The sequence below is a fragment of the Macaca nemestrina genome, chromosome 9 (genome assembly GCF_043159975.1).
Source record: "Macaca nemestrina isolate mMacNem1 chromosome 9, mMacNem.hap1, whole genome shotgun sequence".
Classification (NCBI taxonomy): Eukaryota; Metazoa; Chordata; class Mammalia; order Primates; family Cercopithecidae; genus Macaca; species Macaca nemestrina.
In genome coordinates, this window is record NC_092133.1 from 116,667,624 (window position 1) to 116,691,268 (window position 23,645).

The 23,645-nt window shown below is 40.6% G+C and overlaps 1 protein-coding gene across 1 annotated transcript; it reads left to right on the forward strand.

Moving 5' to 3' along the window:
* Nucleotides 1–293: 293 nt before the first annotated feature.
* On the forward strand, nucleotides 294–19,148 carry LOC105479990 (patched domain-containing protein 3). Its single transcript, XM_011738370.2, has 4 exons — nucleotides 294–1,511; nucleotides 3,052–3,173; nucleotides 12,895–13,040; nucleotides 16,602–19,148. Exons 1-4 carry the CDS (start codon nucleotides 420–422, stop codon nucleotides 18,107–18,109), a joined length of 2,868 nt encoding a protein of 955 aa, XP_011736672.2. The 5' UTR covers nucleotides 294–419; the 3' UTR covers nucleotides 18,110–19,148.
* Nucleotides 19,149–23,645: the final 4,497 nt, after the last annotated feature.

The window sequence follows — 23,645 nt, forward strand, 5'->3', positions numbered from 1 at the left end:
AACTGCTACTGGGTGAACGCCAAGAAAGGTAAAATCTGTCACTCAGGACACGTGGAATTTCTGTACCATTTGTGTGCGTGGAAGAAACACCCAAATTCTCCCAATGAATTGCGAGTCCCATAGGATAGGCACACATTTGATGACCTTAAAGAAGCGTTCCTTGTATGTGCAGAACCCCTGAGAAACCAGGGACACCACAAACACATTTCAGATTAGTTGGGCGACGGGGCAAAGCACGTGCTCCCAATGCAGCCTCCGCTTCTGGCGCGCGGCTGGAGCCAAACTCCCCTAGAATTCCTCCAGGAAACCGTTGGGTGGGGCCAGGAAAGCGTTGGGTGGGGCCAGGAAACCGTCTGGTGGGATCTCCGCAGCTACTTTTCACCTGCTGTCCCTCCTGCGCTTCCTTAGAGGAAGAATCAATGCCTTGGGTGGAGCCCGAGCCCAGGCCGAGCCCAGAGCAGAAGCCCAAGCTCACCAAGCAGGACTCGGCGACCGGCCCGGAGTGGTACCAGAAATCTGAGGAATCGGAGTCCGAGGGCAACCAGCCACCCCTGGGACCCCTGGCATCCCCGAGACCCCCCGAAACCCCAGGACGCCCGGCGTTGGAGCGGGACGATGCACCCCTCCCAGAGGGGGACGATGCATCCCCCCGGCCGTCGGTGCTGGATGATGCACCCCGCCCGCGGTTGGAGCTGGACGATGCACCCCTTCCAGAGGAGGAAACTCCCGAACCCAGGGCCATCTGCAGGCACCGGCACCGCTGTCACACCGACTGCCTAGAGGCGCCGCTGTCCCGCGCCTTCCAGTGGCTGGGGTGGCAGGTGGGCGCGCACCCCTGGATCTTCCTGCTGGCGCCCTTGATGCTGACAGCGGCGCTGGGCACCGGCTTCCTGTACCTACCCGAAGAGGAAGAGGAAGACCTAGAGGAGCAGTACACCCCGGTGGGGGGCCCGGCCAAGGCGGAGCGGCGCTTCGTGCAGGGCCATTTCACCACCAACGACTCCTACCGCTTCTCCGCCTCCAGGAGGAGCACCGAAGCCAATTTCGCCTCGCTTCTGGTGGTCTCCTACAGCGACTCACTGCTGGACCCGGCCACCTTTGCAGAAGTCAGCAAACTGGACGGCGCGGTGCAGGATCTGCGTGTGGCGCAGGAAGACGGAAGCCAGATCCAGTACCAGCAGGTGTGCGCGAGGTACAGGGCGCTCTGCGTGCGCCCCAACCCGCTCCTGCACGCCTGGCAGGTGGACAAAACGCTCAACCTGAGCAGCATCTCCTTCCCCATCTACCACCACGGCGGGCATCCCCTCTACCTGACCGGCTTCTTCGGAGGACGCATCTTGGGGGGCAGCCTAGGAATGGGCCACTTACTCCTGCGGGCCAAAGCCATGCGGCTGCTGTACTACCTGAAGACCGAGGACCCTGAGGACAGGGTGCAGAGCAAGCAGTGGCTCACCCATTTCCTCGACCAATTTACCAACATTACGAACACCTTGGCCTTGAAGAAAATTGAGGTACCTGGTGGTTTGGGTTTACAGGGAGGCCAGGAGAAGGTCAGAGGGACGAGGAAGACTTGCTCCCCAGAACCCTAACAAAAGCACCTCCTGACTACTTTATGGAGCCCTTGCCTCTAGGCTGGGTGTGCTCTACCATATTTGGTACTCAATCCAATTTTCTTAACACCGACAGATGCCAGAAATCGTGAATCCTGAGTAACATTCTAGTCGATAACACAAATCTTTCGTCCACCCAATGGGCCTGTTCGGTACAGACATTGATCTTCATGTTTAATTTTGGGGTTTGGTTTCTAATCAAATTACAGTATTCTGAAATTCTACTTTTAGTTAAATTCTTCACTGGTTTGGGGGAGCCCCTAAAACTTGCTTGGAGCTCACTGGGATTAAAAAACAAACCGTCTTGTAAGTAAAAGTTCTGTAGTGTTAAGAAGATAACTAGCTTAGCATTTTTCAAGTTAGATACATACAAAGCAGCCCCTGGCTTAGTGTGAGGTACATAGTAGCTGTTCAGTTATTGGTGGATCTGCAACTCTATTAATAAAGATGTATAAATAAGCCCTAGTGAAAGAGACACCTGCTGGAAAGAGCTTTCAAAGGCCAGGCCCTCCTGAAATATTTATGCAATTGAAATAGTAAAAGACACCAACCTAATACAAATTTAGAAAAAGTTGCGGCCGGGCGCGGTGGCTCAAGCCTGTAATCCCAGCACTTTGGGAGGCCGAGACGGGCGGATCACGAGGTCAGGAAATCGAGACCATCCTGGTTAATACGGTGAAACCCCGTCTCTACTAAAAAATACAAAAAACTAGCCGGGCGAGGTGGCGGGCGCCTGTAGTCCCAGCTACTTGGGAGGCTGAGGCAGGAGAATGGCGTGAACCCGGGAGGTGGAGCTTGCAGTGAGCTGAGATCTGGCCACTGCACTTCAGCCTGGGCGACAGAGCGAGACTCCGCCTCAAAAGAAAAAAAAAAAAAAAAAAGAAAAAGTTGCTAATTTCTGCAGCTATTAATGAGAACAAGATTAACCAGTTTCAGGCTAGGCGTGGCGGCTCACACCTGTAATCCCAGCATTCTGGGACACCAAGGCAGGTAGACCGCTTGAGTCCAGGGGTTCAAGACTAGCTGGGGCAACCTGGCAAAAAAAATACAAAAGTTAGCCAGTCGTGGTGGCACACACCTGTAGTCCCAGCTATTTGTAAGGCCAAGGCAGGAGGATCACTTGAGCCCAGGAGGTTGAGGGCCCTGTCTCAAAAAAAAAAAAAAAAGATTTCAAAGTTTTATATAAAATTCAGATTTTGTTTATTCAGGAGTTTTATTTAAACTTTGAATTTGCAAGAAACTTGAGGAATCTATAGATGTGTGGAAAGAAGCAAATTGACATTGTTTTCTCTATTCTGAAGTCATAATCCATGTATTTCTATCTTTTGCTGAATTTTAACATATTGTTTCATCACTAAAATAAAGTGTTTCAATAGTTTTTGTAACTCACACACAAATATTGTAATTAAAAGTTATTTATCTGAGTATATTTTTGTGGCAGGTGGTCCACTTTACATCACTTTCCAGACAACTGGAATTTCAGGCAACTTCTATGACTGTGATCCCTGTGTTTCACCTGGCATACGTTCTCATCATTCTGTTTGCAGTCACGTCATGCTTTAGGTAAAAAGCTTTGATTAGTTTTTAAATCTCTTACTTTATGAAAAATACTTTATTATGGTAAAATATTATAATATATATGACATATGTGCTATTCTAGCCATTCTTAAGTGTACAATTCAGTGGCATTAATTACATCCACACTGGCGTGCAACCATCACAACTATCTGTTTTCAAATATTTTACATCATCCCAAACAGGAACTCTGTTACCATTTTGCAATAAATTCCCCATCACCACCACCACCACCCCCACCCAGTGCCAGTTAACCTTTAATCTACTTTGTCTCTGTGAATTTTCCTAAAGGTTTCATATAGTGGAATCATATAATTGTCTTTTTGTGACTGGCTCATTTCACTAGGCATAATATTTTCAAGGTTCATCCTTGTAGCATGTATCAGAACCCCATTGCGTTTTATGGCTGAATAATACTGATTCCTTCAGCTTCGTTCTTCTTCTTCAAGATTACATAGATCATCGAGACTCCTTGCAATTCCATATGAATTTAAGAATCAGCTTCTCTATTTCTTGGGGGGAAATGGCTGTTGGAATTTTGATGGGGATTGTGTTGAATCTGCAGACTGTTTTGAGTAGGACTGGCATTTTAGCAATATTGAGTCTACCAACCCAGGAACTAAGGATCTTTCCATTTATCTAGGTCTTTTTAAGTTTCTTTTACCTTGTTTGGTAGTTTTCAGTGTGCAGATTCTTCACCTCCTTGGTTAAAATTATTCTTAGGTGTTTCATTCATTTAGAGCTATTTAAATGGAATTGCTTTCTTAATTTCCTTTTTGGATTGTTTATTGCATATGTATAGAAGCACAACTAATTTTTTGGTGTTGATCTTGTATCCTGAAGTTGTGCTGAATTTATTAACTCTAGTAGTTTTCTTCTGGATTCTTTGGTATTTTTCAGGTATACAATCATGTGATCTCTGAGGAGGGAGAGTTATATTTCTTCCCTTCTAATTTAGATGCTTTTTATTTATACATTTTTTTTTTCTAATTGCTCTGGCTACAACTTCCAGTACAACATTGCGTATCAATGGGGAAGTGGGACATCTTTTCTGTCTTGTTTCTGATCTGATCTGATCTTAGAGGAAAGCTTTCATTGTTTCACCCTTGAGCATGATGTTAGTTTTACTATTTTTATAAATGTCTTTACTATTTTGAGGAATTTTCCTTCATATTCCTAGTTTTTTAGTGTTTTTATTATGCAAGGGTGTTGGATTTTGTCAAGTGCCTTTTAAACATCTAGTGAGATGATCATGTGGTTGTTGTCCTTTGTTCTATAAATATGGTATATTACATTGATTGACTTTCTCCCAATGACCTTTCTGGGATAAATCCCTGCTGACTATGATGTATAATCCTTTTAATATGCTTTGGATTGGACTTACTGGTATTTGTTAATGACTTTTGCACCTATATTCATGAGAGCTATTGGTTTGTAGTTTTCTTTTCTTATGATGTCATTGTCTAGCATTGTGTCAGTGTAATGATGGTCTCCCAGAGTGAGTTAAGAAATGTTCCCTCCTCTTCAATTTTTTGGAAGAGTTTGAGAAGGATTCCTGTTACCTCCACTTTAGATGTTTGGTAGAATTCATCAGTGAAATCTGGTCCTGGACTTTTCTTTGTTGGGAGTTTTTTTATTACTGGTTTAATCTTTTGTTACAGGTCTTGAGATTTTCTATTTCACCTTAAGTCAGTTTAGATCATTTGTGTTTTTGTAGGAATTCGTGCATTCCATCTAGGTTATCCAGTTTGTTGACATACAGTTTTTGATAATATTCTCATAAACTTTTCTATTTCTATAAGGTCAGTAGTAACGTCTCCGCTTTCATGTCAACTTTAGTTATTTGTGTCTTCTCTTTTTCTTTGTGACACTAAGTAAAATTTAATCAATTTTGTTGATCTTTTCAAGTAACCAACTTTTGGATTGATTCATTCTATTGTTTTTCTATTCTGTATTCACCTCTGTTCTAATCTTTACTCTTTCCTTCCTTTTTCCTGTGGCCTGAATGTTTGTGTCCTCCCAAAATTCCTGTGTGGAAACCTAATTCCTGGTGTGATAGTAATATGAGGTGGGTCTTTGACAGGTGATTAGAATGGGACTGATACTCTTAAAAAGAATTCGGAGGGAGATTATTAGCCCTTTCCACCATGTAAGGACATAGCAAGAAGGCACCATCTATGGAGCAAAGAGCAAACCGTCACTAGACACCAAATCTTTGGCCTTGACCTTGGATTTCGCAGCCTCGAGTACTGTAAGAAGCAATTTTCTGTTGTTTATAAGTTTCTCAGTCTATTTTGTTACAGTGGGCAGAACAGACTAAGACACCTCTGTTAGCTTTGAGTTTGGTTTTCCCTCCTTTCTCTAGCTCCACAAGGTGTTAATTTATTGATTTGAAATCTTTTTTCTTTTTCATGTAAGTATTTACAGCTATAAATTTCCCTCTGAGCACTATCATCACTGTATCCCATAAGTTATGTTACGTTGTGTGTTCATTTTCATTCTTAACTATTTTCTAATGTCCCTTGATTGTTTAATAGTGTATTGTTACATTTTTGTAGATTTGTTAATATTACAGTTTTCCTTCTATTGTTGATTTTTAGCTTTATTCTATTGTTGGTTAGAAAAACATACACTGTATAACTTCAATCATTTAAAATTTGTTCAGACTTGTTTTACAGTCAAATGTATGATCTATCCTGGAGAATGTTCCATGGGCACTAAAGAAGAGTGTATATTCTGCTGTCATTGGGTTGAGTCTTCTATATATTTCCATAGGGTCTAATTGGTTTGTAGTGTTGTTCATTTCTCTGTGTCCTTATTGATATTCTGCTCAGATGTTTTATGCATTGATGAAAGTGGTATATTGCATTGTCCAGCTTTTTTTTTTCTTTTTTCTTTTTTCTTTTTTTTTTTGAGATGGAGTCTTACTCTGTCACCCAGGCAGAAGTGCAGGGACACAATCTTGCCTCACTGTAACCTGCATCTCCCAGGTTCAAGCAATTCTTCTGCTTCAGCCTCCCGAGTAGCTAGGATTACAGGTGTGCATCACCATGCTCACCTGATTTTTGTATTTTTAGTAGAGATGGGGTTTCACCATGTTGCCCAGGCTGGTCTCAAACTCCTGACCTCAAGTGATCCACCCACCTCAGCCTCCCAAAGTGCTGAAATTATAGGTGTAAGTCACCATGCCTAGTCCTCTCCAGCTATTATTGTAGAGTGCTCTATCCCCCCCTTCACTTCTGTCAATATTTACTTCATATATTTCGGGTCTCTGTTATGCAGTGCACATATGTTTACAGTTGTTATAGCTTCTTGGGGAATTGACCCTTTTATCAATATATAATGTACTCCTTTGTCTCTAAGTCTTTTTTGCCTGATGTTAGTGTAGCCACTCCTGCTCTATTTTGGTTACTATTTGTGTAGAGTTATCTTTTTATATACTTTCAATCTACTTATATTTTTGGAGATAAAGTAAGTCTGTAAACAGCATATAGTTAGATCATGTTGCTTTATCCATTCTGCCAACCTGTCTTTTGATTGGAGAGTTTAATCTATTTACATTTAAGGTAATTGCTGACAAGAAAGAACTTTTAACTTTTTTATGTTCTATCTGTCTTATCACTTTTTTGTCCTTCATTTCCTCTATTATGCTTTATTTTTTTCACATTTCTTTTTTCTTTTCAGACAGGGTCTTTCCCTGTTGCCCAGGCTGCTGTGGAACGGCACAATCGTAACTTACTGCAGCCTTGAACTCCTAAACTCAAGCAATCCTCCCACCTCAGCCTCCTGAGTAGCTGGGACTACAGGCACATGCCACCACATCTGGCTAATTTTTATTATTTTTTGTAGAGACAGGATCTTGCTGTGTTGCCTAGGCTGGCCTTGAACTCCTGGCCTCAAGTGATCCTCTCACCTCAACCTCCCAAAGTGGTGGGATTACATTGTGAGCCACCCCCACTGGTGGGTGCAGCATGAGCTACTATGCCTAGCCACATTTCCTTTTGTTTTTTTGGAGACAGAGTCTGGCTCTGTCGCCCAGGCTGGAGTGCAGTGGCACAATCTCGGCTCACTGCCAGCTCTGCCTCTTGGGTTCATGCCATTCTCCTACCTCAGCCTCCCGAGTAGCTGGGACTACAGGTGTCCGCTACCACGCCCAGCTAATTTTTTGTATTTTTAGTAGAGACAGGGTTTCACCGTGTTAGCCAGGATGGTCTTGATCTCTTGACCTCGTGATCCACCCGCACCGGCCTCCCAAAGTGCTGGGATTACAGGCGTGAGTCACCGTGCCTGGCCGCCACATTGCATTTTTTTTTTTTCTGGTATACAATACACTTGGGAATTATACTGCACCAGGTAAGATTTCTATCACAGTGACATTCCATTATGCTTTCTTTTATGTTTAGTTTATATTTTTCTAGTGAGCTGTTTTTATTCTCTTTTCATCCCCTTTTGTGATATTTTTAGAGATTTTCTTTGTGATTACCATGGGGATTTTATATAACATCCTAAATTTAAAATAGTCTGTACTGAATTGATACCAATTTAATCCAAAACCATATAAGAACCTCTTCTCCTCTTTGTCACAAATTACACCTTAATATATTGTATGCCCTATAACATAGATTTACAGTTTTTTTTATGCATTTGTCTTTTAACTTCTATAGAAAATAAAATGTGGAGTTACAACCAAAAGTACAATAATACTTGCTTTTATAGTTGTCCATGCATTTCCTTTTACTGGATATTTTTATTTCTTCATACAAGTTAGTTACTGTTTATAGTAACTTTCTAAATTCCCCAGTATGCATAGTTGCTTTTCAATGTCCTAAATTCTCAGAGAAATGCTCCCCATCTTTTGTCTTAGTGTTTTGTACATTTGGGGTGTGATCTCTTGCCCCAGCCATCTGAGGGTTGTTAATTCAGGTTGCAATGTTTGCCACCTTTTTCAACCTGAGTTTTGAGTTAAGCAAAACAGAAAGGAGCACCTTGCATGAGTCCTTTGTGTAGCCAGACATATTTTATATATATGTGTGTGTGTGTGTGTATATATATATATACTTTTTTTTTTTTTTGAGATGGAGTCTTGTTCTGTCACCCAGGCTGGAGTGCAGTGGCGCAACCTCCACTCACTGCAACTTCTGCCTCCCAGGTTCAATCCATTCTCCTGCCTCAGCCTCCTGAGTAGCTGTGATTACAGGCATGTGCCACCACACCCAGCTAACTTTCATATACAATATTTCTTGAGTAAAATTCGCTCTTCCCCCTCCAGATCCGGTGAAACACTCTGACACTGGGACTCAGGCTGTCATCACTTTAATACTGCCTCTGCTTTTGGGACTGTGGCCACTTTAACACCCCTGCTACCTTAACACTGCCACCATGCCAGAAAGGGAGGCGATTTTTTCTTTTTCCTTTTTTTTTTTTTTTTTTTTTTGGTTCATCACTCGCTTGGTTGCTCTCACTTTTTCCAGGGTTCATAAAATTGCTTCTGACAGTTTCTGCTTGTTTTTTGGATAATTCTTTGAGAGGACAAGAGCTTCTTATTCTACCATTTTTCCTGACATCCCGTGCTAAACTCTCATTTTTTAAGCCTGGTGATTTTTAAAAACATTTTTTCCCATCAGCAATAGTGTCTAATCGAATGGAATAGTAAAAGAAATTGTGGCCAGTTTTGTTTGATTTGGCGTATCTTTTTTACCTAACATATTGCATCAGTTACGATTAATTGTTCCATTTGGAAGGCAGATAAGTTGGTGGAACCAGGAAGCACGTCCTATTTCTACTAATTTAAAATAGTACTTTTCACTTCATAAAAAATTAAGTTCGAATTTAATTGACTTAAGTGTCTCCATTGTTCTAATGTGCAGTTTACCTTGTTAAGCACTTAAAAATTGTTCTCTAGGCATTAAGGGTAGTTTGTGTTCTTGTTTGAGTTCAAACTAAAATATGAAAGATATCATCAAACAACAGAATTTAGATGTAGGAGGAACCCCATAGATTATATTCTAATTAATTTACATCAGAGTCACCCAGAGAGCCATAAACCAGATATTCTCAGGCACCACCCTACCAAATTAAAATATCTTGGGGTTAAATCTGGAAATCTGTATTTCAGAAATTTCTCTAGCTGATTCTTACATGTAGGTAGGTTTAGGGACAAATAATATAATTTAACTATTTAGATGTATGGAAAAGAAAGATGAAGTCTCAGTAGGTAAAGGGATGTGAAGACATTGGGGACCTCTTTGGGTCAATAAACTACCTCATAATTTTGTTACCCTGGAAAGAAGGACCACATCCCTTAGAAACAAAGAAACTTTAAAAAGAAACAAAAAAACCCCGCAAAATTCAGTCTACTAAACTTAGTAGGATAAAGCATTTTAAAAATTCAGTCTACATGTTACTAATAATTGGTTTGACAAAACTTTTCTACTAGATAGATAGTTGGTTTTGAAAATACAAATTCTAGTCAGTTCTTACATATCTTTACAAATGATTTGGACAATAACGCAGAAAAATATTTAATAAGAGAATTGGAAAATGATTTATAGTTGTCTCTAAAGACTCTTCTATGCTTATGTAACCACCATATTGAACACAAGACTCATAAGGTATAAACATAAAGCAGTTGTGTTTTTGTCTCCCTTTGTTTCCTGTTAGTTTACTAGGTAGAGCAAGTTCTTCCTCTGCCTCAGGAAAATTCAGGCAGTCCCTATGTTATGGTAATTCATAAGCAAGACAAAAAGTCCTCCAGTCAGAATTAAAATGTCCATGTTCATGTTCATGTCATAAACAAAAGTGGTAACTTGATTTGAAGCTAAGGTTTTTCCCCCTCTCCTAGCTGGAGCGTGCTACATGGAATAGCCTTTAATAGGGAAAAAGGGATATTCCAGGCCTCTCCTGTCACTTCTCCTACTATCCACCTTGCTGAGTGGTTCACAGACTGGAGCATGCTCAAAGAGTAGGAGAAATGGAATTGAAAAATTCTTAAGATATGAATGCTGCCACGACAGTCTAACATATGTCTTCTCTGGTCTTGAATATGAAATTGATCCTCTGGCAAGTGTTTGTTTGGTGTTTTGTGTTTTGTTTTTTGAGATGGAGTCTCACTCTGTCACCCAGCCTGGAGTACAATGGCACAATCTCAGCTCACTGAAACCTCCGCCTCCTGGGTTCAAGCGATTCTCCTGCCTCAGCCTCCTGAGTAGCTGGGATTACAGGCATGCGCCACCACACCCGGCTAATTTTTGTATTTTTAGTAGAGACGGGGTTTCGCCGTGTTGGCCAGGCTGGTCTCAAACTCCTCAGGTGATGATCCGCCCACCTCCGGCTTTCCAAAGTGCTGGGATTACAGGCGTGAGCCACTGCACCCGGCCGCCTACAAGTGCTTTTATAAGTTCCCTGGACACCTCTCACTCCCCCTCTTCCCTTATCACAGAGGGTCTCTTATGTCTGCTCTGGGTGGAGCTTCCTAGACAGTTCTAGTACTTATCCCCATTTTGCCTGTCTCACACACACTCATATATGAAGGTTATACCTTGCATACACGCATTTAGCTCATTTAAGACACATATTCAAACATATTTCAGGATTCTATATTTATTGTCTTGCAATGAAGTCACTTAAATAAGACTTTTCCAAAAGCCTATGCTCTAAATTGAACTTAATTATAGTTCATGCTATTTCATGTATAGTAATACCCTGCCTTTCCACAGGAATACTATCCAAGACATCCAATGGATGCCTGAAACCACAGATAGTACTGAACTTTATTTATATCTAGCCAAAGTCTCTGTAGTCAATACTATACTTCACTCCCCTATCCTAAGAAAAATTCACAGCTAAGAAAAGGAGGAATGGGCATAACCTTGTCATATATACCTTTTATCCAAAATCTTTCTGATTTTGAAATTCATTTCTTTTACTTTCTTATCTTAAATCCTATCAACCAATATTGTTGTTTTAAAAATGTATTATAATAGGCCGGGCGCAGTGGCTCATGCCTGTAATCCCAGCACTTTGGGAGGCCGAGGCAGGCAGATCGCCTGAGATCAGGAGTTCGAGCCCAGCTGGCCAACATGGTGAAACTCCATCTCTACTAAAAATACAAAATTATCCAGGTGTGGTGGCGGATGCCTGTAATCCCAGCTACTTGGGCGGCTGAGACAGGAGAATCACTTGAACCTGGGAGGCAGAGGTTGCAGTGAGCTAAGATCGCACCATTGCACTCCAGCCTGGGCAAAAAGAGCAAAAGTCTGTCTAAAAAAAAAAGAATTATAATAAGAGATTTTATTATAACAAAGCAATTTACTTTTGCCCTGGAATTTATATGTATATGTGTGTTGACTTGGGGCCCTGACCTAAATTCATAGTACCAGGTTGAGAAAAAGTGAAATACAATAACAGTACAGGCATTTTATTAGCAAGAAGAATTTTATCTATTTAAATGTGATCTCCCCTGCAGGTCTTTAGTCATGTTCCTGCTGTTTTGAAACCAGTGGTTCCAGCCGGGCGCGGTGGCTCAAGCCTGTAATCCCAGCACTTTGGGAGGCTGAGACGGGCGGATCACGAGGTCGGGAGATCGAGACCATCCTGGCTAACATGGTGAAACCCCGTCTCTACTAAAAAAATACAAAAAACTAGCCGGGCGAGGTGGCGGGCGCCTGTAGTCCCAGCTACTGGGGAGGCTGAGGCAGGAGAATGGCGGGAACCCGGGAGGTGGAGCTTGCAGTGAGCTGAGATCCGGCCACTGCACTCCAGCCTGGGCGGCAGAGCGAGACTCCGTCTCAAAAAAAAAAAAAAAAAAAAAAAGAAACCAGTGGTTCCAGTTCCTCAGCTCCTAGACTTTAATTCCCAAGTTAGTTTCTCTCCCCCACTAGAATATCTGAATGCAGGTATCAGTCATTTGTTCTGAAGCAATTTTTAACAAGTAAAATCTAAAGCCAGAGGTTGTTGCCAATATTTTAAAAGGTAACGTTATGGTTGTTGAGGAGGTAAAGCACTGAATCATACTTTAAAATATTCTGTATATAGTCCCATTCCTGTTGGTTTGCCAAGGAAACAGGCACAGATTGGGTCATTTAAAATATAGCGCATTTTAATTTTTTCCAAATTCGTAGCAACTTTTCCACAGAATCCACTTCACCAGTAGAGAAGAATCCTGAAAGTAACTTGAAAGAAGACTTTCCTACTGTATGTTAACAACAATACACATTGTACTAGCTTTGAAATACAGGAGGCATTTAATGTTGTGTTGTGGCTAGTTAGAGATCAGCAATAGGTGAAAAGATAACTGCTTATATGTTCTTTCTCTAGTGCAGTTTGCTCTTCATTACCTGTTATATTCCATTCACACCCTTCTGAAGATCAGAGTGGAATTAGCCATTAGCAGTGTTTTAGTACTTCTTTGTGGCTCCAAAATGCCAGTCAGTGACTTAGTGCCTGGCTGGCTGCAAAGAATCACACGTAGGAAAGTTGGTAGAAGTACAGATTTACAGATTTCTAACTTTTCTGCTCCCTTTCTTTCCTTTTATTTATTTATTTATTTTTTAATTGGTCTGAGATTGTCCCTGGCAATTAAAGGTCTCCAGAAGATACGTGTGGAAATTATTGCCTTAGAGATTTTTGACTACGTGTCCAAGTCAAAAATGTTATCCATTGATGAAAGCTGCCACCACAGATTCTATGATTTTTCCCTCCAACTTTGCAGGTTGGACTGCATACGAAACAAAATGTGTGTTGCAGCCTTTGGAGTGATTTCTGCTTTCTTGGCAGTGGTGAGCGGCTTTGGCCTGCTGTTGCACATTGGGGTGCCATTTGTCATCATAGTTGCCAATTCGCCATTTCTTATTCTAGGTGAGTAAAACCAAACGGGAGGCTACACACTGTGTATGTGGCAGGGTAGGGGATATAAGGGAAAGAACTGTATTGAGGTGGCTCTACAGTTCACAAATGAGGTGCCAGGAAACAGGGAAATGAAATTGAACTGGATATCTCTAGAGGTGGAAAGATCGAGTATCCTAATGGAAAAACAGACCATGTACGTGAACAGCAGTTCACATGTAAAAAACAAAATACGAATCACTAAAAATACAGTCATGTATCACTTAACATTGAGGGTCTGAGAAATGCTTCCATAGGCAATTTTGTCGTTGTGTAAACTTCCTAGAGTCTACTTACACAAACCTCAATTGTATATGCTACAACGCACCTCAGCTATGCTGGCCTCCTACTCCTAGGCTGCAGTCCTGTGCGGCATGTTACTATGCTGAATACTGTAGGTAACTGTCACACAATGGTAAGTATTTGTATATCTAAATATATCTAAACATAGAAAAGGTACAGTAAAAATATGGTAGAAAATATAAAAAATGGTCCACCTGTACAGGGTACTTATCACGAATGGAGCTTGCAAGAATGAGAGTTGCTCCGGGTAAGTCAGTGAATAAATGTTGAGTGAACATAAGGTATAGGACATTCCTGTATACTACTGCAGACTTTACAAACACTGGACACTTAAGCTATTGCTACCTTTATTTAAAATGTAGTTTTCTTTCTTCGATAATAAGTTAACCTTAGCTTACTGCAACTTCATTATTTTATAAACTTTAAAGATTTTTTACACTCTTTGACTTTTGTGATAACACAGCTTAAAACACAAACACATTGGAGAGCTGTACAATAATATTTTCTTTCCTTATATCTTGGTGTAAACAAACTCTGCCAGTCTTATGAAAGTATAGCACATACAATTATGTACACAACATAATACTTAATAAACAATTGTTACTGCTTTATATGTTCACTATGCTAAATTTTATGTCATTATTTTAGAGTGTACTCTAACTTATGAAAAGAATAGTTAACTGTAAAATAGCTTCATGTAGGTTATTCAGGAGATATTTCAGAAGAAGGCATTGTTATCATAGCAGACAACTCCACGTGTCCTGAAGACCTTCCAGTGGGACAGGATGTGGAGATGGAAGACAGTGATAGTGATGATTCTGACCCTATGAAGGCCTAGGCTAATGTGTGTGGGTTTTGGTTTGTTTTTTGTGATGGAGCCTCACCCTGTCACCCGGGCTGAAGTGCAGTGGCTCAATCTCGGCTCCTGGGTTCAAGCAGTTCTCCTACCTCAGCCTCCTGAGTAGCTGGGACTACAGGCACGCACTACTATGCTCATATGTGTTTTTGTATCTTAGTTTTTAATAAAAAGTTTAGAAAGTAAAAAAAAAAATAAAAAATTTTAAAAATAGAAAAAGGCTTATAGATTAAAGATATAAGTAAAGAAAATATTTTGTATAGCTGTCCAATGTTTTTGTGTTTTAAGCTGTGTTATAAAAAGCCAAAACATTTTTTAAAAACTTAAAAGTTTATAAAATAATAAAGTTACAGTAAGCTAAGGTTAATTTATTATTGAAGACAGAAAAATATATTTTAAAATAAATGTGGTGTAGCCTAAGTATCCAGTGTTTATAAAGTCTACAGTAGTATACAAGAAAGTCCCAGGCCTTCATGCAAACTCTACAAAATGGCTTACATTAAATCAATTATATACGTCTTAACTATAGTTATTTATGGCTGTGAGGTACACTGGATGATTAGGTGTGAGTGCGTAGGAGGAAGGTATGCCTTGAAAAGCTAGAATAAATAAGCTAATATCCAGTACATAACTCACTATCTCCCCCAGAAAACCAAGTATTAGTTTTTCCAAGATGCTTACTTTCCAAAATATAAACATCTTTATTTTCTCATGCTTACTGTAAAATAAATTCTGAACTTACCAAAAATACAAAGAAAAATGGAAAACAACTGTAATTCCACCCTTCAGGGATAATTCCTGCTAATATCTCTATGTGTATCCATCCAGAATTTGTTCTATGCAAATATACACATGTAGCTATCTCTCCATTTCAAACATCTTATTTTATAACAAGAAATTTTCGTTTAACATTAAATATCTACCTCTTTTTAAAAAGACTGAATATGATTCCAATCTAACGCTATGTTTGATTTGGCCAATCTCATACTGTTATGGGATTATGTTGTTTTCGATATTTTCCTATTATAAATTACACCAAAATGAACACACTTGTTCTACTTTTGAGCATTTGTCCAATTAGGACAAATTCCTAGAAGTAGAATTGACAGTCAAAGGTATTCCCTTTTTAAGTCTTTTGCTTTGTTGCAAACTTGGACTGAAAAATTGTGTGCCAGTTTCCATTTCTCCCTAGTGGACTGAGTGTCTTCATTTGCAGAAAACCCTCCAGAAATCCTCAGTCTTGCTCATATTGATTAATAAGAAAACCAAGTGTCTCACTTGTGGTTTAATTTGCATCCCTTGATTAATTGAAAAGTCAAATATTTTTTTCTTATACCGTTATTCACTACATAACGACGTTTGGGTCAAAGATAGACTGCATATACAAAGCAGACCACATATACAATGGTAGTCCCAGAAGGTTATAATGGAGCTGAAAAATTCCCATCACCTATTGTTATCATAGCCATCCTACTGTCATAACGCAATTCATTACTCACATGTCTGGTAGGAGATTGGAGGGAGGTGAAATTTATCTGCAACACGCTCATGCTGCCCTTTCCAGTTCCTTTTTTTTTTGTAATCCCCTTTCCCAGGCTTCAGTCATGACTTGAAAATTCTCTGATGTTCTCCTATTCCAACCAATCTGAAATATCACTGAGGAAAGGAACTAATTATCTAGTAGGCATTAATATGTAAAGAATTCTTAAGATTTACCTTGATACATATTTCTGATCTCATTACAATGAACTGGGCAAGTGGAATTTGAATACCAACATCCTAGGTATCAGAAACAAACTAGAAGAAAAACTATATCTGTGTATGTGCCTGTGCGTGTCTATAAACTATGTGGTGCCTCTCAAATCATACCACAGAGATAGCCAGATGCTCACTGTAGAACACATTAAGTCCAGCTTATATTTCAAGCAACAGAATGTTGGCTGGATGTGTCTGTACATGAGCATGAAATATCTTACAAGAGAAAATGATCTCTCAAGCAATCTACTGGAATCAAAGACACACATTGCCAATGCTGCTTTGACTGATACCCATCTAGCCAGGTTTCCTGACCTCATCATGGAAACACCCTAAGCAAAGAGTAGAGTATACTGCGCTACGTGCATAATAGGAGTATGTACAAAGCAAAGACTTATTACAAAGGAAGGAGTGATGAGTTCTGTTGTAAAGTCAGAGGCAACCAGGGAAAGCATCACAGAGAAGGTAGTATTTAATCAGAGGGTTGGACAAGATAAATAAAACCTTAAGATATAGAAAAAGAAAATGGTTTGAACCAAGCTGTTTAATTTTTAATGGATAGTAATATGTATGAAGATGAAGATTCTGTTTCTTTTTTTTTTTTTTTTTTTTTGTTACAGGTGTTGGGGTCGATGACATGTTTATCATGATTTCTGCCTGGCATAAGACCAGACTTGCAGATGACATACCAGAGCGGATGTCCAATGTCTATTCAAAAGTGGCAGTGTCTATTACAATCACCACCATCACTAACATCCTGGCCTTCTATACAGGGGTTATGAGCTCTTTTAGGTCCGTACAATGTTTTTGCATCTATACAGGAACGACCCTGTTATTTTGCTATTTTTATAGCATCACCTGTTTTGGAGCATTTATGGCCTTGGATGGTAAAAGAGAAGTAGTCTGCCTACGCTGGTTGAAAAAGGCTGACCCAAAATGGTCCTCATTTAAAAAGTTCTGCTGTTTCCCATTTGGTTCTGTCCCAGATGAACATGGAACGGATGTCCATCCAATGAATTTGTTTTTTAGAGACTATTTTGGCCCCTTTCTCACAAGCAGTGAGTCCAAGTATTTTGTAGTCTTTATATACGTTTTGTATATCATAAGCAGTATATATGGGTGTTTCCATGTGCAGGAAGGTTTAGACCTTCGAAATCTGGCAAGTGACGATTCCTACATCACACCATATTTTGATGTAGAGGAAGATTATTTTTCAGATTATGGTCCCAGGGTTATGGTTATTGTTACTAAAAAAGTTGACTACTGGAATGAAGATGTTAGGCAAAAACTGGAAAACTGTATTAAAATTTTTGAAAAAAATGTCTATGTAGATAAAAATCTTACAGAGTTTTGGTTAGATGCATATGTGCAATATTTAAAAGGTAACAGCCAAGATCCTAATGATAAGAATACTTTTATGAACAATATTCCTGATTTTTTAAGCAATTTTCCAAATTTTCAGCATGATATTAATATTTCATCATCAAATGAAATCATTTCTTCCCGGGGCTTCATTCAGATAACAGATGTTTCTTCCTCAACCAAAAAGAAAATAATGTTATTCCAATTACGACGCATAGCTGAAGACTGTCAAATTCCCTTAATAGTATATAACCAGGCATTTATATATTTTGATCAGTATGCTGCAATAATAGAAAACACTGTTCGAAATGTATTGGTTGCATCAGCAGCTATGTTCATTGTTTCCTTATTGTTAATCCCTTATCCATTTTGTTCCTTGTGGGTGACTTTTGCTATTGGTTCTGTGATTGTAGGAGTAACGGGTTTCATGGCATTCTGGAAAGTCAATCTTGATTCCATATCCATGATTAATCTTGTCATTTGTATAGGGTTTTCTTTCGATTTTTCTGCACACATTTCCTATGCATTTATTTCTAGTTCTCAGCCCTCAGTAAACCAAAAATCAATTGAGGCATTATATCTTCTAGGCTACCCAGTGTTACAAAGTGCAATTTCAACAATATTAGGGGTGTGTGTTTTAGCTTCAGCGAAAGCATACATCTTCAGAACATTTTTTAAGATTATGTTTCTTGTTATGGTATTCGGGGCAGCTCATGGCCTAATTTTTATTCCAGTATTCTTAACCTTTTTTGGAAGGTTTATTTGAATATCCACTAACAAATCAAAGACCAATTCTATAATTCCTCATTGCCCCAATCCAATCTGATTTTTTTTAATGCACTATTAAGAATAGTCAACAAACTACTGGGAAACCAAGGTGGGTGGATCACCTAAGGTCAAGAGTTCGAGACCAGCCTGGCCAACATGGTGAAACCTTGTCACTACTGAAGATACAAAAATTATCCAGGCATGGTGGCGTGCACCTATAATCCCAGCTACCTGGGAGGCTGAGGCAGGAGAATCGCTTGAACCTGGGAGATAGAAGTTGCAGTGAGCTGAGATCATGCCACAGCACTCCAGCCTGGGTGACAAGAGTGAGACTCCGTCTCAGAAAAAAAAAAAAAAAAAAAAATTGGTCAACAAACTAACAACAAGGGCATGTTTCCTTGACTTGGAAATCCCATTTTAAATTATTATTTAAAATATACTGATAAAAATTAATTAGTCCTATATTAAAATATCTTCGCTAAATTAGGAAGTGTTATCTTTCTTACAGTCTTTACAATCAAGTACAAGGTACAACTTTTCTGTTATTTTTTCCCTTTACTTTATATTTATACCTGAAATTCAACTACTGTATGTATGGTTCATACTATAAATGGAATATTGTTTTCATTGTACTTGCTACATGCATTCATATGTGAAAATATATCTTATCATTTATTTTTCCATTCAAAGGCTTTTCTACACATTTTGTTCATGGTATATTTTGGTAAAAAATTTTTAAAGTTTATAAATCCAATTTATCATATTTTTTCATGGTTAGTGCTTTCTTATCCTAAGAAATACACTGACTACTCCAAGGTTACAAATAAAGTCATCTATGTTTTCTCTCTAAGCTAATAGTTTTGATTTTACATTTAGGCCTGTGATCCATCACATGTATTTGTTGGGCCGTATGGATAGAGATCCGTTTCCTTCTCATAAAAGCTGCCCATTTGTCTCAGCATCATTTGTGAAAAGACTGTCCTTCAGGATAGGATTAACTTGGAATCTATATAAAAAATAAATCAGTTGACAATTTATGTGTGGTTCTAATTTTGTGCCATTGATCTGTTGGTCTGCTCTAAGCCCAGTACCACCACACTGCCTTCATTATTGAAGCTTTATATTAATTACTGGAATTAGGCTGTGTATGTTGTCCACTTTGATTTTTATTAATCTTTCTGATTTTAAAGTTTATCTTTGTTATGTTCTTTTTTTTTTCTTTTTTTTTTGAGACAGATTTGCGCCCTGTCACTCAAGCTGGAGTGCAGTGGTGCGATCATAGCTCACTGCACCCAAAACTCCCGGGCTCATGTGATCCTCCTGTCTCAGCCTCCGAGTAGCTGGGAATACAGTCATGCCATTACATCTGACTAATTTTTTGTTTTAATTTTTTTTAAGAGACAGGGTCTTTCTGTGCTGTCCAGGCTGGTCTTGAACTCTTGGCCTCAAGCAATTCTTCTGCCTCAGCCTCCCAAACTGCTGGGATTACAGGTGTAAGCCACCATACCAACACTTTGTTACTTTTTTATCTTAAACTCTATAAACCAATATTGTTTTTTTAAAGAAGGTATTCATCATAATAAAACTATACTGTAACAAAGCAATTCACTTTTACCCTGGAACTTGTTGGTTTTGGGCCTTGAATTTAACTCGTCACACCAATGGGATGGGAAAAGTGAAAAACAGCAACAGTGTAGAAGTTGTATTAATGATTAGAAATGTTAGCTATTTAAATATGATCTTGCCTAAAGGCTTTAGTCATGTTTTTCCTGTCTTGCAATCAGTGGCTCCCGCTCCTTAGTTCTCTCTCCTAGACGTCAATTACAAATTAGTTTCTTTTCCTCACCAAAAATATTTGGGGTGATGTCAGCATAAACGGGGTAGAATGTAGCTCCGAGAGCCCATTTCACCACAAAAATTTAAAAAAAAAAAATTGAAAAAAGCAAAAACTGTTAGAAATGATTCTAATTAAACTCTGAAAAATGGTCCAAGGTTTACACCAACCAAGTGGACACTAAATCAGAAAAAAAGCAACTTAAAAATGGTGGGAAAATTTTGTGGCATTTTTATTTGCCTTTGTCTCACACCCCCCTCCCTGGCTTGATAGTGATGGTGGTCCTAAGAAGGTAGCCTAGGCCAGGCAGGGTGGCTCAGGTCTGTAATCCCAACACTTTGGGAGGCCAAGGGGGGGTGGATCACCTGAGGTCAGGAGTTCGAGACCAGCTTGGCCAACATGGTGAAACCCCATCTCTACTAAAAATACAAAAATTAGCCAGGCCTAGTGGCATGCACACCTGTAATTCCAGCTACTCGGAGACTGAAGCAGGAGAATCGCTTAAGACCTGGGAGGCAGAGGTTGCAGTGAGCTGAGATCGCACTACTGCACTCCAGCCTAGGTGACAGAGCAAGACTCCGTCTCAAAAAAAAAAAAAAAGGTAGCCTACATTCATTCCTAACAGGTGTGGGACCCAGATTCCTAGTTCCAGAGGGAGAAAAGACCTCATTCACAGAGAGTTTGTCTGTTTAAACATGTCTATGAGCTATCAGAAGACTGACACAAAGCACTTATGCTTGTTTTACCTTCCCCAGAACTCACTCATGGTGAAAAGTTAGCAAGAATTTCCTTAAAACATCGTAAGCCAAATGAACAGCCCACAAGCATCAGGGTCAAAACATTACTGTTGAGGTATTTAATAGTGCCCTATAAGCCAGGGAGGATAGGCTGGGCCAAGAGTTTCTTTGTCAAATTAAGGCATTCAAAAGCACCTTTATATACTGGGATTTTTTTTTTTTTTTTTTTTCGGCTTTGAGACAGAGTCTTATTCTGTCACCCAGGCTGGAGTGCAATAGAGTGATCTTGGCGCTCTGCAACCTTTGCCTCCCAGGTTCAAGCGATTCTCCTGCCTCGGCCTCCTGAGTAGCTGGGACTATAGACGGGCGCCACCACGCCCAGCTAAGTTTTATATTTTTAGTAGGGATGGGGTTTTGCCATGTTGGCCAGGTTGGTCTTGAACTCCTGACCTCAGGTGATCCATATACTGGGAATTTTAAAGCCATGCACACGCTCAGGGCAGGACACATACTCAGAAAAGAGCTGCGAAAACTCAAAGCTTTAACCTCTGGCTAATCACTCCAGTCCAGCAGGAAGTGAGGGGGATGCTGTAGCTCCCTTGGGGTATGCTCACCAAGGCGATGCTTCCCTAGGGTACTTCTCCTCTATGGGATTGCACAAGGCTAGGGGACAGGACCAAGAAATACTAGGGTGCTAGATCTCTCTAGTGGCACTAGTAGTCTCCATGAACAAATGGCTATGTTCCCAGAAGAGACTAAGCTGCTCACAGGGGATGCTGTAGCTCTTCCTGTAGCTACCTAGGGCCCAAGATTCAAACACATGTCTTCCAAAAATATGGCATCATTTAGTGATGGCTCTGTAAAACTAAAAGCAGATAGGGTTCATTGGGCTGCAAAGGTGGATGGCCATCTTTTGACTCAGACTGAATACAGATGTTCCAACCAACCGGCCAAACTACCTGCAGTGGTGATGGCCAAGCAGGCCACCCCTACCACCATATTGCTACATTTTCACGGGCCATTGCCAGCAGCCTAGTTAAATTGTCAGGAGAATGGTGGCTGAGTGACTAGGCTATTAAAGGATCCCCTGTGTGAGGACAAGGACTATGCCAACAGCTTCCTGTCTTGAAGGGACAAATACATGTCACCCATGTGGACGCTAGGAATACCATAGCCACCCTTAAGATAACATGTCATGTTTTTTGGATACTCCGTGAGATGTCCCGTTAACCAAACAACATACTTCACTGCCCAAGCAACATGACACAGGTTACACTTTCAGAGGATATGATCAGAGGATATGATGGCCTTTCCATGCAGCCTATTATGCACAGGCCAGTGAAACCATTAAATGATGGAACAGCTGATTCACACAGCAACTGAAGAGAGAACATCAAGACAACCTGCTGGTGGGGTGGTACCCCCACCTGACTAGGGCAATGTAGGCACTAAACACAAGGAAAACACAGCATTGCAACACGTGTTGAGAAACACTGAACTAGGTAAGGGTCGCGGTGGACCAGGCAGCTGCCTGATTGGCCTGAGCCTGCAAAATCCTCATGTTTTCAACAATTCTTCTTTTTTCACTTTAGAAAGCATATCCTGTGGGTGGTTTGCAGTTCAGGCTGCCACAGTACCCCCAGACAGGGGGCTCTCTGACTCTAATCTGGAGGCAATGCTTCCTCTTGGTGCCTCCCCTCCCCTCTATGTGATTCCACAAGGGTGGGTGACAAAACCAAGGAATACAAGGGTGCTAGGGTCCCTCTAGGGGCACTAGGGACATCTGATCCTTCCAGTCAAGTGGGCATTGTCATCAGGCATATTAAGTTTTTACAGGACACCCTTTCTCTTCCTACACTGGACAAATGAGGACAAAAGGTCTGGGTTAAGCAGCAAGGGCAAGGGGTGCCCTCAGAGGTGGCAACCTCAGGATAGGGACAGACAGGCTAGGTCACTATACCACCTCAGCCCAATTCTTATCTGATGGGTAGGAAACACCTGGGCCCCCTGGGAGGGGTAGGGGTGGGGCACGAACCTGTCAGTCTGCTTTTCCACAAGGATGTGGCAGCAGAAGCCTTGAGTGTGCCTTTGGTGGGCTTTGGTGGGCTCTTTCAAGCTGTGGCCATGGCAGGCAACCTGACAAAGTGTTGGATTTGCCACCCTGGACCTCCTCCTGTCACAGACCACAGCAATTCTCTCCTGCCAGTGGTAAACTAAACCATTAATCTGTTCTCATGCTGCTAATAAAGACATACCCAAGTCTGGGTAATTTATAAAGAAAAAGTGGCTTAATGAATTCCAGTTCCATGGCTGGGGAAGCCTCACAATGATGACAGAAGGTGAAAGAGAAGAAAGGCACGTCTTACATGGCGGCAGGCAAGAGAGAAAACGTGTGCAGGGGAACTCCCCTTTATAAAACCATCAGATCTCATGAGACTCATTCACTATCATGAAAACAGCACAGGAAAAAACCCGCCCTCATGATTCAATTACCTCCCACCAGGTCCTTCCCATGACACTTGGGAATTATGGGAGCTACAGTTCAAGATTTGGGCGGGGACACAACCAAACTGTATCAACCATTATTCTCTGAGTATTGTCACAGTGTAAGGCAATAACACCTGAGCATGGCTTACTGAGCAAGGATCTGGCACCTGCCACATGACAGGGAACCGGAAGTGCCCTATTAACTGACTCTGTGGCAAAATGTCACAACCACAACTAAAAAAACCTTGGTGGGCAGGTACTTTCATGGACACACTCCTTTGATTACATGGACTAGAACTGTCCCAGTAGTGATAATGAAAGCAAAGACTAGACTATCGCTAGCCCTCTGTGTAGGATTCATGAACAATATTGTATGGAAGAAACTGAGCTCATGCAACTATGCCATCAATCGGACTTGGTTGGTGAAAGCCAGTGCATCTATCCCTATGTATGGGCCATTGAACAATAAAATGAGG

Excerpts from the sequence above, each read along its gene's own strand:
- LOC105479990 (XM_011738370.2), top strand. The coding sequence starts at position 420 with ATGCCTTGGGTGGAGCCCGAGCCCAGGCCGAGCCCAGAGCAGAAGCCC. Across the intron at positions 3,174-12,894 it reads GCAGTCACGTCATGCTTTAG|GTTGGACTGCATACGAAACA; the intron begins GTAAAAAGCTTT and ends CCAACTTTGCAG. Across the intron at positions 13,041-16,601 it reads TTCGCCATTTCTTATTCTAG|GTGTTGGGGTCGATGACATG; the intron begins GTGAGTAAAACC and ends TTTTTGTTACAG.